At 51.7% G+C, this 13261-nt stretch overlaps 2 protein-coding genes and 1 non-coding gene across 4 annotated transcripts; all 3 read right to left on the reverse strand.

The window, feature by feature from the left end:
- Nucleotides 1–670: 670 nt before the first annotated feature.
- Nucleotides 671–5388, reverse strand: LOC131207463 (angiotensin-converting enzyme-like). The gene is made up of 3 exons (XM_058200077.1): nt 5383–5388; nt 2703–4838; nt 671–2628 (listed from the first exon to the last, which is right to left on the reverse strand). The coding sequence occupies exons 1-3, from the start codon at nt 5386–5388 to the stop codon at nt 1081–1083; spliced, it is 3690 nt and encodes a 1229-aa protein (XP_058056060.1). The 3' UTR covers nt 671–1080.
- Nucleotides 5389–6127: 739 nt separating this feature from the next.
- On the reverse strand, nt 6128–12925 carry LOC131212389 (lysosomal proton-coupled steroid conjugate and bile acid symporter SLC46A3-like). 2 transcript variants are annotated; one of them, XM_058206231.1, is made up of 7 exons: nt 12703–12925; nt 10431–10743; nt 7900–8301; nt 7566–7834; nt 7140–7379; nt 6486–6726; nt 6128–6428 (listed from the first exon to the last, which is right to left on the reverse strand). In XM_058206231.1, exons 2-7 carry the CDS (start codon nt 10703–10705, stop codon nt 6200–6202), a joined length of 1656 nt encoding a protein of 551 aa, XP_058062214.1. In that variant the 5' UTR covers nt 10706–10743; nt 12703–12925; the 3' UTR covers nt 6128–6199. The 2 variants fall into 2 exon arrangements, with proteins under 2 accessions (XP_058062214.1, XP_058062216.1); XM_058206233.1 differs by lacking the exon at nt 10431–10743.
- On the reverse strand, nt 11632–11702 carry Trnag-gcc (transfer RNA glycine (anticodon GCC)). The gene has a single exon. It is a non-coding gene; the product is annotated as a tRNA-Gly (tRNA).
- Nucleotides 12926–13261: the final 336 nt, after the last annotated feature.

A 13261-nucleotide genomic window follows, 5' to 3' on the forward strand; every position in this document is an offset into this window, starting at 1 on the left:
GTGACCACGTGCGGATCGTGATAACAACAGGTCAGGGGCCAATGAATTGTATGACGCATCGCTGTTTACTATTTACTGAACCATTTAGGAGTAGGTTATCAAAACTTGACAACTGATAGCGAATTGGTATGGATCATTCAGTCAATATCTTGTCTTTTTGTCTATTTTAAAATTTACTACTTTCATATGAATGTGTGAATAATTTTATACTTTCTATAATGCTATACGTCTTGGTGAAGACATCATCACAAAAATTTAAAAATTATAAAAATATAAAATATAAAAAATATAAAAATTTAATCCCATTGTACGAGACTAAAGAAAACATAACAGAGCAAAAGATCAACATTTGGATGAATTGGGTGAACGCAAACCAGATCGAACTATGCTAACGAATATACAGAAGCCAGATATACAAAAGAGAAAATGAAACGAAACTGTGAAACGTCCTTAAACTGTATTCCTTTAAAATGAGCCTCGAGAAGATTCTGAAAATTTCAGCATCATTAATCATTTTATAATTTATTTAATCAAATCGATCGGTGGCCTAACTTTTCCAACTCATTCTAGTGTCGTTTTAGATTTTAGATTTATTCTAAATATTTAACTTGTATCGCACAATATTCTGCCAAAACCGAAATGAAGTGGATATCATCTGAACTTTGTTTCATCTCTCATAACACAAAACATAGGCCCATTCAGCAGTTCGCGTATCGCGTTGGCTGCGAAATTACATTTATTTTGAAAACAAAACGAAAAACAAACTTAAGCCAAGTGAGCGCACGCACGAAAGTCGAGTCCGCCGCTGGTCAGTCGGGCGAATCGAGTAAACTATCTTCGTTAACTCTCAATTGGCGTTCACTGACCAGCGCAATGTGGGGTGGCGCTTCTTTTTGTTTTCGCCGACGTTGCGTCGATGGCTGGGTCCGCTACGTCCGCTCTACGTCCGAGCGATAAGCGTTGCGTTTTTTTCCTTTTAATTTTGTTTTATTTACACATTTAATCGGTAGGGGTGAATGCTCAGCATGAACCTGAACAACAAACAAACATCGAACGACGATCCGGAATCGACGGAATCGATTAACGGAATCGTGCGACGAAGAGTACCGACAGCGAAAGCACCAGTGCAGCCGATCCGCTGGCCACGTGGACGTGGGCACCCGCCTTGGCATTCTCTTCCTTCAGGAACTCGTGCAACGGTCTGTAGTACTCCAGCAGGGCGTCGGTCCGGAGCTCCGTTTCGCCCGTCATTGCCTTTAGCGCCTCCGACCAGTGCACGGAGCGGCCAAGCGAAAGACCGGCCCTCAGGAGATCTCCAGCAGCGCGCGATCCATCGATGTCGCACTTGTGCAGCGCTTTCGCCGGATCGTTCGGATCGTACTGGCCCGCCACCTGGCAGAGAGCCTTGTGGAGCTGCAGGTCCAGAATGTGAGCTATAAAGTACGACACGTACTGACTGTCATAAGGAATGTGATACTTGGCGCCCGGATCAAAGTCGTCACCATCGCGCTCGACCGGGGCCGACACTTTCTGGTACTTCTCGCGCAGTTCCCACCACCGTTCGTTCCAACGGTCGTACTCCACCTTGCCCGCGAACACCTCCCATCGCCACATGTCGATCAGCAGCCCGAACGGCAGGAACGCGACCCGATCGAGGGCCTTCTGGTAGAGCGCATTGATGTTCTCCTCGTACGTGTCGTTGTAGCCGACCAGCAGCCCGATCTTCTCGAAGTGCTTCGGCGTAGCCACGGACAACGAAATCGTGTCCCCGACGGCCTCGTGGAAGCCTGGGTTCGCTCCGCTGCGCAGCGTCACCGGCAGTTCCTTGTACAGGATGTAATAGTTGATGTGGCCCATCTCGTGGTGGATCGTCACAAAGTCCTCCATGTTCATGCGAGTGCACATTTTGATGCGGAAGTCCTGCCGATCGCAAAAGTCCCACGCCGAAGCGTGACACGTGACCTCTCGGTCCGTCGGCTTCTCGATCATTGCGCCCCGTGCCTCGTCGTAGCTCATGCTGTTGTCGGGCAACCCGAGGCCGACGTAGAACTCGTTCGCAATCTCAAACAGCTGGCGCGCGGTGTAGTTCTTCGCCTTTAGCGCCTCCGTCACGTCCAGATCGACCGTGTTGGCGAACGGTTTCGTGCGGTCATACAAATTGATCCACGATTGGGCCCACATGTTACCGAGCAGATGGGCCGGTATGGAACCCTTGCCATCATCCGGCATACGGCTACCGTAGATGTCCCTCAGCTTCCGCCGCACGTACGTATGCAGTTCGGAGTAGAACGGTTCCAGCTCACTCCACAGCCGTTCCATCGACTCGACAAAGTTCTCCTGCTCGAACGCGGACCGCCACTGTTCGCCCATGTTCTCGTAGCCCCCGAAGCTGGCGGCCCGGTTCATCAGCGCCACGTAGTCGGCGTAATCTCGGCGCATCTCACGCCCCGTCTCGCGGCGCCACTCCTTCCACACGTGCAGCAGCTCCTCGTAGTCGTTCGATTTGGCCATTATCTCATACAGCTCCGGATCGAGCGACAGCTTGCCATCCGTACACAACTTATCGGTGTACGGGCAGATCCGGGCCGTGCTGTATCGGATTTGCATACTGCCGAGGGCATTTTGGAGCTAAAAAGACAGCACCACCCATCATGACACTCTATTAATATGCCCGACCGAAGTCCACTCCCGACTCTACTTACCGTCGTGCGATCGTCGGGGGCCAGCTTGTTGATCGATATTTGCGTCAAAAACTGCAACTGCCGGCTAACCGTTGGATCTTCAAACGTGACCGGGTCTACGTCGGAAAAGTACTGATCGTAGTTCTCCACCACGAACTGCGTGTTGTTGGCCAACACCTCCGCAAGCTGCATCTGTAGCTCCGGGTTGCCCACATCAACCTGGGTGGCGAACTGAGCCTTCACCTGCCGATTACACGCCTCCGAGTACTGGCCACTGTACCGCTCGATTATATGCTCCATCTCGGCCGCCCGGAACTTGCGGTTTTCTTCGCGCAAAAACCGGTACAGTGGCTCAAAGTACTCCAGCAGCGCCTGGCCACTGATTTCCCGCTCGCCCGTCAGCTTCTCGAGCGCATCTTCCCATCCTTCGCTGTACCCCAGCGAGAGGCCCTCCTTCAGCTTCATGCCGGCCGCGTGGCTAGAGTAAAAGTCACACTTGTGCAGCGGTTCCGTGGCGTCACCCGCCGGCTCGTACTGGCCGGCTTCGATGCAGAGCGAACGGTAGAACTGGAACTCAAGAATGTGCGCCAGGAAGTACGCGATGTACTGCGAGCTGGCCGGAATGTGGTACTTCGCGCCGGGGTCAAAGTCCTCCTCGGTGCGCCCGATCGGTGCGTACACTTTCTGGTACTTTTCCCGCAGCCGCCACCAGTGTGCGTTCCAGTCGCTCTCGTTGACCGCACCGCTAAACACATCCCAGCGCCACAGATCGATCAGGTAGCCAAACGGCAGGAACGCCACCCGCTCGAGCGCCATCTCGAACAGTGCGTTCACGTTGTCCGCCTCGCTATCGGCGTACTCATCCAGCAGGCCCACCTTCCGCAGGTGGTTCGGTGTGGCCACGGACAGGGCGATCGTGTCTCCGACCGCTTCATGGAAAGCCGGCGTCGCACCGGTCCGGAACAGCTGCGGCTGATCCTTGTACAGGAGGTAGTACATAATGTGGCCCATCTCGTGGTGCACCGTGACAAAGTCCTCCATGTTCACGTTCGTGCACATCTTAATGCGGAAGTCTTCGCCGTCGCAAAAGTCCCAGGCCGACGCGTGGCAAACGATCTTCTGGGGCGGCTTCTCGATGACGGCCCGCGGACCGTAGCTCATGGCGCTGCTCGGCAGCCCAAGGCTCCGGTAGAACTCGTCCGACATCTCAAACATCTTGCGCGCATCGTACCCCAGCTCGGTCATCTTCGCCGTCACGTCCACCAAACTGGCGTTGGGGAACGGTTTGATGCGATCGTACAAATTGGCCCACGACTGGGCCCACATGTTACCGAGCAGGTGGGCCGGAATCAGCGGATTGTCCCGATCCATCCGATCCCCGTACAGCGCGAGCAGCCGATAGCGCACGTACGTGTGCAGCTCATCGTAGAGCGGTTCCACCTCCGACCACAGACGCTCCAGCGTTTGACCCAACCGCAGATCATCGTACTTTGACCGCCAGAGGGCACCGTAGTCGGTGTAACCGTTCGACTTGGCCGCCTCGTTCACGTACGAAACGTACTCCCGGTAGTCGGTGCGCATCTTCTTGCCCGACTCTTCCCGCCACCGGCGCCACACGTACTCCTGCTCGTCGTAGTCACTGGACTCGGCCAGCACTCGCTCGAGCTCCGGATCGAGGGTCCACTTCGGGTCGTCCGGACCACAGTCCTGGTTCGTGTATGGACAGACCTCCGCCAGCTGGTACGCGGAATCCATCCGGCGCATCACCCGATTGTAAGCCTCCAGCTTCTCCGCGGGCAGGGCCGCCGTCCCGAGGTCCTTCAACAGGCGCAACTGCTTGCGCACCTTCTCGTCCCGGTACTGCTCAACGTCGGCATCCCGGAAGTACCGCTCGTAGTAATCGTTGCGGAACTTGGCGTACTCCAACGACACGGTGTTCTGTACCTCCTGCAGCGTCACGTTCTCCGTGTTGGTGGCCACGTCCCAGTTGGCGATCGCATTACGGTTGCAGTGGTACTGCACCTCCTGATCGTACTTCTCGAGGGTGACCACCATCTGCTCCTCGGTCAGCCCATCGCGCTGCACTACCACCTGCGGTAGGGCTCGAGCCGTCCACAACAGGGAGCACCCACCAACGATCAGAAGATAAGCTAGGGCCTGCAATGACACATTTGTATTAGAACCAGTGGAAGCTGGGCAGCTGGATCCAGACGAGGCCACTCCGAGCTCCGAGGTGTTGCTGCGCACCCGATTCCCTGCGTGCGGTGCGAGAAGTTCCCGCGGGGAGAAGCTGGCGAAGATTACGCTCAAAGATAATAAGCAATAATCAAGCAATGACCATGAACAATTCTGTTTACAGGGCACAGCACAACGTACAATAGACAAGTGGCGACGGTACGATACGTTTTATCGACGCGTGTTTTATGGCTCGGAGCACGCGTCACGGGGTCTCTCAAACCGAGAGAGCAAAGAAGTGCAGAAACACATCTCCGCCGGTGTGTGTACGTCAAAAGCAACGTCGGTTTTATTGTACCGATCATCACTCATCATCGTTCGATCACCGATCATTCGATCGAAGGTCAAACGGGAACGCAGGATTATAACAATAACACAGCACGCAGCTGAGTTCGCAACTTTCGCACTGCCTAATACGAATATTCTAGTCACGGATGCTCCATCGATCGCGTTTGGGTGAGCTTACCTTCATGTTCCGGTGGGATCGATCGTTTAGACACTGCCGACTGCCGGCTACCGGATTTGGCCGCGCGTTCGATGACCGGCGCAGCCCGGCAACGTAACCAGCTGCACCTATTGAGCAACTCTCCTATTGGGCAACAATGACTTCACGCACCGCGAGTTGCGATTAAAATCACATAATATTCCACCGCGGTCTGGCGGTGTAATTGAGGTAGGAATCAAACCGGGCACAAAACGGGGCACACCGACTCTCAGCACCGGTGCCCTTCGCTCAACACCGCTTAGTGGACTGTCGATTAACCGTCCACGCACCGCACTGATATATTCGGCCACTGGATGGGATCGTCTGCCTTCGCACCGTACGGGCCGTGCCCGGCGCAACAATTGCGCCCCCGATACGAGGGGACTACTACCGTGGCAACGATCGTGTGCGCGAGGATTAGCACACTTGGAACTCGAGTGCCGCTCTCTCGGGGCACTCTCATTTTCGCTTCGAGTTGGGCCTGTTATCGGCGGATCGTTTGCTCTCCGGCAATCGCTAACTCTTTCCCACTCGGCCAAGCGAGCCTCACCGCGGTGCACTTATCGCGGAGTGTTATTATCTTCCACCAGCGTAGTGTGTCTGGTAGTAGCAGCCGGGGCCTCTTGTGCTAATCGCGCCCTCGGGCATGCGGGATTTGGAATCCGCTCTTGTCATCTTGGAAACAAAAAGGGCCCCACACTGGTTGCGGTCTCGGATTGGTGCTTTGTTCTATTTACATACGCACTCACGCTGCTACAGGAACTGCTGGGCTAAGGATTTTACCAAAAACACACAAATATCACAGTTTGTTGTGGCCGGCCGGGTCCATCGTTGCAGTGGTCGGAGCCACCTTCTTCGCCCGTTGGCCGCCGCCGTCATCCTCGAAGGCTGCATTCACGACACCGACGGGCGACGGAATGATCGTGGCACGATCGCCGCCGCACTCACCCAGCTGTCGGTACGCATCTTCCGCACGTTTTTCGTCCGCAATCTCCCGGGCCTCGCGCTTGTGCACTCGGTACATCCACCTGAAACGATAAGCCGCATAAGCCAGGGCGGCTTCAGCGAGTTCGCGGACCACTCACAGAAATATTAGCACGGCCGGGGCGGTGAGGGCTCCACCGAGCAGAAAAAAGGCCCCCGGCAGCACGTTGATCGTCAGCGAGTAGACGGTTGTATACATCGGGGCGTAAACGAGTGGCATCAGGGCTTCGGCAACGCCAAACAGTGAGTTTACTTTGCCGAGCTCGTCGCTCGCCACCAGCTTCGACGCAATCGAGCGCATCGAGATGAACGAGGTGCCGTTCAGCATTTCGATGATAGGACCTGCGGGGGAAGAATTAGCTCCTTAGTGGCCCTCGTTGATAGAGCACTCGGTAATGCTCGTTGTGGGCCGGAGTTCCCGATTCTCGAGAGGCCCTCAACAGGAAAGGTAAATGAATGTGCAAAGATCACATTGTGGCAGGAAGCAACGGAAGGATCAACATTGTCTCTGTTGTAGGTCCCAAGACCGCTAAGACCGGTTTTTGCCCCGAGTAAGAAGTGTTCCCACGGAGAAAATGTTCAACCGCACATAGATTAAACGGAAAGTCCTCATTGAGAGGACCGAACCTGTGACTGTACTAGAAGCTGGAGGAACTAATCTTATTTGTGCTTTGCGAGAAAGTGCTCTAAGTGGATTGGTGCTCATAGGAAAGGTTGGTGCTCATTGGAAAGGCTGGTCACTACGAACTACTTACCCAGACACAGCTGCCAGGTGTTGACGGCGAACGCGTACACAAAGCTGGACAGAATCTTCGACATGCAGGACATCACGCCAATCAGTGCATCGTCTATCTTGAGCAGATGGGAAAAGACGCCCACGGAAAACACGGTCCCAATCAGCCCGGTCAGCATGCCGTAGGTCGAGAAGAAGCTAAACTCCACCTCGCTCCAGTTGAAGCGGTAGCGGGTGAATAGATAAATTACCGCCATCTCTCCTGTGTCGGTTGAAGATTAGTCGGATTAGTATGCAACAGTCGCAGCAGAGGCCACCGCGCTACGAAATTCCGTCCACGGAGACCTTGAACCGAGCCGCTTGAAGCGCAAGCATGTAGTCGTCTAATCAAAGCTAATTCCTGGCTTCCGCAACCGGACGCGCCCGCCAGCTTCGACAGCATGCTTACCGTGCATCGGTCCGATCACAACCATCACCACGATCATCAGCATTATCACGCGCAGTCGCCGTTGCCGCTGGCCGGTCTTGAACGCCACCCGAAACGTCTCCATCACGTGTTCCCGGTCGAAGAAGTCGGCCAGCAGACTCTTCTCCCTCGCCGCCTGCCGTTCCTTCTCGCTGACAATGTCCACTTCCTTCACCACCAGGAGGCCGTAGAAGAAGGCCAGTAGGTAGAGGGTGGCCGAGAGCGAGAACACTCCGTAGAATCCGATTTGTCTGAAAAAAGCGAGTCGCGTTAGCCGAGACCCGGCACCTCCTTCCGGCCGATTTCCGGCACTCACTTCAGAAGGACCCCACTGAAGGCCAACCCGATTGGGACACCGAGCGAGAAGCACAGGTTCACGATGCCGATGCGCAGCGTGCGCTCCTCGGTGGTCGTAACGTCGGCGATGTAGCTGAAGACGCCCATGAACATCGTGAACCAGCCGCCAGTCAGGGCCGGAAATAGGGCCTCCGTGATGCCGGCCACCTCCATCGGGACCGACTCGAAGTACGTGCACAGAATCAACCCGATCGCCGTCAGGAACTCGCCGATGATCGGGATCAGCATGCACGGTTTCCTTCGCCCGTGCCGATCGCTCCACGAGCCCCAGAACAGTATCAGCAGGCAGGGCAGCGCACTCTGCAGGACAGTCTTCCAGCCGGCCATCCGCGCCACCAGGTGCTGGACCATCTCCTCCTCGCTGTAGATCGCAGGAGCAAACGAGAGTCTGATCATCTGTGTTTAGCTAATTGACACCAACGATTCTATTCGTACAGAATGCCCACCACTTCCTCATTTGCGCGCGCGTGTCTCAAATCTATCTAGTCTCTTTCATTACAACTATTTTTAATATTTTTGTATATTCATTTTCTCAATATTTTTTAAATCTTATCATCACCATAATCAAGCGTATGATGACAAGCACAGTTTTAACAGATTGCTCCACAAGATCCAAGATTTGACAGATACAACATGTAACATATAACTTAACTGCTGTTTTGTTGAAGTTAGACGCAAGTTATACGACCTCTCTTATGTATGCGGATCACAAACGCTTGAATTCCCTCAGATCTGCGGCTTGTGTGATGTGCCTCGGCATACTATTGTACCATTGTACCCCCTTGAAGAGCAAGGAATTACAGGCGTTTACTGACAAATAGTTTGGTAATCTCGGATCCCCTGCAGTAGCGGTGAACGTTTGACCCCACGACTATCCTTTCTCCCAAGTACAATGGCACAATCCCTTTCAAAATTTTACATACAAAAATTGCCGTTTGGTATGCGATTCTCTGCCTAACTGACATCCACTGTAAAATATCTAGCATGATAATAGATTAAGTGTACCGACTACAACCCAAAATTAGCCTCATAATTCTGTTCTGCAGCCTCTGCAACCTTTGAAGCTGTGTTTGATTTCCAAGGAATAAAATGGGGGCACAAAAATCAAAGTGGGGTGACACTATTGACTTGTATAATTGAACTTTCGCAAAAAAATTCAGATTGCTGTTCAACCTACAGATCACTCCACACTTCACTCCACGAAATAGTATAATTCAGGTGTGGTCCAAACTTCATTCTATCATCCAAGACTACTCCCAGATATTTCATCTCTGAAACTCTATCGATAGGTACCTGTTTGATGACAATAGACAGCCGGATGTCAATTGACTTCGCTGACAAGATCATGTACTTGGTTTTCTTGATATTGAGCATATTGTTTTCTTGATTGATATTGAGCATATTAATGGGGCGAAACTCATCCGCATTAGTAGCACCAGTCGCTTTTGGAGTAGCGATAACTGTCGACTCCTTCCATGAGGCCATTACCATGAGGCCAAAATACCATTCTCTAAAGATTGGTTAATCACCGAAAGAAGCATCTGCCCAACCACACAGAAACTGTCCTGCAGTACTTGAGCGTTTACTTTTCCTATTCCGGCCTTGTTTTTTAAGTTATAGCAAATCTTTCTCAGCTTGTCGTACGAAATTCGTTCAAACTTGAACCTTTGCCTTGTAATAAGGATATTCCTCAGCTCCGTTGGTGCAGGCATATCAGCAATTCCTTTATGAATAGTTTTAACGCTTTCAACAAAGAACTTGTTAAAACCCTCTGCAATTGAAGCTTCGTCGAAAGCGACTCTTCCAGCAAATTTCACAACAACTCCAGTTTTATCCTTAGGTTTTAGCATGGATTTAAGGATTTTCCATAGTTCCCTGCTATTCCCTTGGTGCTTACTGATCTCGCCACAGTAAAAAATCTGTTTAGCTTTTTTTAATTCGGCAGTATATTCATTTCTCAAAACAGTATAAAGATACCAGTTTTCTGAAATGTTGGTTCTAATGAACTTGTCATATGCCTTATCTCTCCTTCTTTTTAGTCTAGCAAGCTCTGTGTTGTAGAATCTGCTAGAGGTGTGACCTGGTACCGATGTAATACAGAAAAACTTTCCACAGCTTTTTCCAGTACTTTCCACAGGAGTTTGGCTTTGTCACTCAAACCAGTTTCAATCTCCTGCAAGCAATCCTCCACTGCCTTACAAAGGGTTTCTTTGGAGTACATGGATAAGCATACCTTACGTCTATGGTCTATGGTCAATCAAGGTCCTGCTGACCCTTGTTATGCGTGTTGGTTGGCTCACTTTTTGATACATGTTATAGGATGACATTAAATTTTTTAGGTTTTCGGATCTTGCCGTGTTGAACCAATCTATGTTAAAGTCCCCCATAACCAAATTCTTTTTGTTTAGATGAACGAATTCCTCTAGCCATACATCTAGTATTTTCATAAAACGCAAATCAAACGGTTCAGCCCCGACCCCGGCGACTTACTGTGTATAGTTGGCCGTGTCACGGCGCGTTAGCGCATCGCACACTTCGTCCCCGTAAGCCAGGTTCACGCGGCATGCCTTCTCCAGGTTGAGGTTCTGCGTGGCCAGCCCGGCCAGTACGCTCGGCATAATGTAGCACGCCAGCATCGGTTCGACGGTTATGTTGCGCTTAAAGTACAGGTACTTGTCCCGCAAGGACGACGGTGTGCGCTTCTCGTCCATCTGCTCCCCTCGCGGTGCCTTGTCGTGGCCATTCAGTGGCTTGGGATCCTTCATTTTTTTTGTTGTCGTTGCCCACCGTGGCACTGTTGAAGCTGCAAGAGAAATCGTGTCGGTGTGTGATCATGAGCCCACCGCAACCCACTCGCCGTGGGCCGAACCGTAATTGCTATTTTGGGTTTACACAATATGGCGATCAAGGGTGAGCGGGAAAATTAATTTTCTACCCCTTCCGATCACCCTAGCCAGGAAAGCGACTTGACATAGAAAATTCGCAACACCCGAGCGGAGTGTGTCACGGCGCATCTAGGGGCATTACCGCAAACCTTAACCTCCCCCCTCGACTGCTCGGCTGGCTCATTACTGTTGCGCCCAATCGCCTAATGTCAGCAGCGAAGCCGGAGATCGTGTCGTGTGAAGAATTCGCTGGAGTCACGTTTTGCACCTTGCGCCAGTTTGACGATCGGTGGCAACGCCCGCAGAGAGATAAATCCTCTGTACTGTCTGTCACGACGGCTTCGGTGACACTTTTGTTTCCCATGCCCTGTGTTCACCCCATGCTCAAAGATGCGATAAGGTTTACAGGTAATGTAGGGGGGCCCACAGGAGCTGTGCGGAAATTGCACACTTTGTAAAATGTTCTGGTAATTATGATAGTGCTAATATGTGGCTACAAAACTGAAACCCTGCCAGGGACGACTCTCGCCGATCGACGTTCACTTTGTGTCGCAAATGTCACATTTAAACGATGCCGTGACCTAAACGATGCATTGTGGGTTTCAAAGACGAATGCAAATGTGTACGGAGGGCGCCGTGTTCCTGTGGAACCTCAAACTACTCTTAGTCGAAGTCCTCGTCGGTAGTTACTTGAGGTTGACTTTTTGCTAGAAATCTAGCACTTAATTTCTCGTGTACAAAATGAAACTCTACTAAAAGAGTACGGGGCTTATTTTCAGTACAAATAAACAAAAAGAGCTAAAGATTGCATCGGCCGGGAATCGAACCCGGGCCGCCCGCGTGGCAGGCGAGCATTCTACCACTGAACCACCGATGCTTCATGGTGATCCCCCTGCTAGGCTTCGAACCGGATCACCACACGACGCCAAGCGATAGATCGTCTAAATTTTGCTTACTACACGCTTATCACGGCGACCCACCGTGGCGGGCTAAAAATAACCATCTTGCCTCGGATCGCTACTTTCTGCTGTGATCATCTTCCAGCGCTGAGCTGTGGGATCATCTTTAACCCGATGATTTTCATTTTCATATTTCATGAGTCACACCGTACATTAGGGGCAACACTTACGAGGCTTTGGCAATGGCTAGGAAAACGCGATAACGTACGCGATAATCGCATACGGTTTGATACCGGTAATTAATGGCCAATTGCCTGTATTTCGCGGTGAATCGCGTGCACGTATGTTCACAATGGGATGTCACTAGCAGCGTGCGTGACGATTTTTTTAAAAAATGGCTCTTTCCACATGGTTGGTTAATGCAAAAAAAACAGCGCATCTACCATTATATTCAATTGCACATTATTACCAAAACAAACAGTTGGCCGCCAATTCAATTTGTCAGAGCAAAGCGAAGAGGCAGGAAAAAGCGTACACGCTAGAGTGCCCCGCCAAACCCGCAAACGATCTGTAGGCGTTTTGCATTTTTGATTCCAATTGTCAAAATATTCAAATGAAATCGCGTTTGTCTTCGGCCGCGTTGCCGTTCCATTCCTCGGAAGCCCGCCATTACAATCCCGTCACCACGTGCCACAGTCGGTTGTCGGGAACGAAAACGAAACAACGACGATCACTTCCGTTGGGAATAGGAAAAAAAAGGCTAACGGCAGTTGATTGAACGAAACAGGCGGATATCGATCCACAGCAGATGCAGGCAGCAAACCGATCTTCATTCTTCTCGGCCTACCATTCTAGGGGCCCACGACAGATTCCCTCACCCGACCCCGAACGATCGCTCCGAACAACTGATGGTAATTTGAAAATTGGATTAGCCTAATCGGCCAAGCGCCTAGCCGCCATTAGGACCACTTTACTTACTTCGTGAGGCTGCTGCTACGCGCACGGAACACTTGCCAAACTGTGGCGGCGTCTTGTTGCGAATTTCAGAGCGAAGAAGTGGTTTCTGGGCACCGGAATCAACGAATGTGAGACTCTCTCTTCCCCTAACCGGTTAGGTAACACACTAACGGGATGATCGAAACTGGAAATCCAGATGCCAAATGATCGACCAATGACCATCCACTCCGTTCGCTCGCCGTAGATCATCGGAGAAGTTTTGCCACACGAATTCGCGACAACCTTTTGGGGTGGTAGTAGTAGCTGCACGCTCGCCAAAACACCGCTCCGGCCCGTGGTCAAAACTAAACTAAATTCGCGCTTCCATCGGCAACGGGCAGCAGATTGTCGCATTAGGGATTTATCAATTGAGAAAAACTGACCACCACCGAAGGCCGGATGATAAAAACGTACACACACATACCCGAAACTCCCAGAATGGACAGCACACGGCGAAGCGGGGAAAGGGAAGCTGCTGGCCGATGTCAACCGTGTGCCGTCGTGGACGTTGTGCTATGATGCGATCTGGCGCGCGCGCGCT

The sequence above is a fragment of the Anopheles bellator genome, chromosome 2, assembly GCF_943735745.2.
Source record: "Anopheles bellator chromosome 2, idAnoBellAS_SP24_06.2, whole genome shotgun sequence".
Classification (NCBI taxonomy): Eukaryota; Metazoa; Arthropoda; class Insecta; order Diptera; family Culicidae; genus Anopheles; species Anopheles bellator.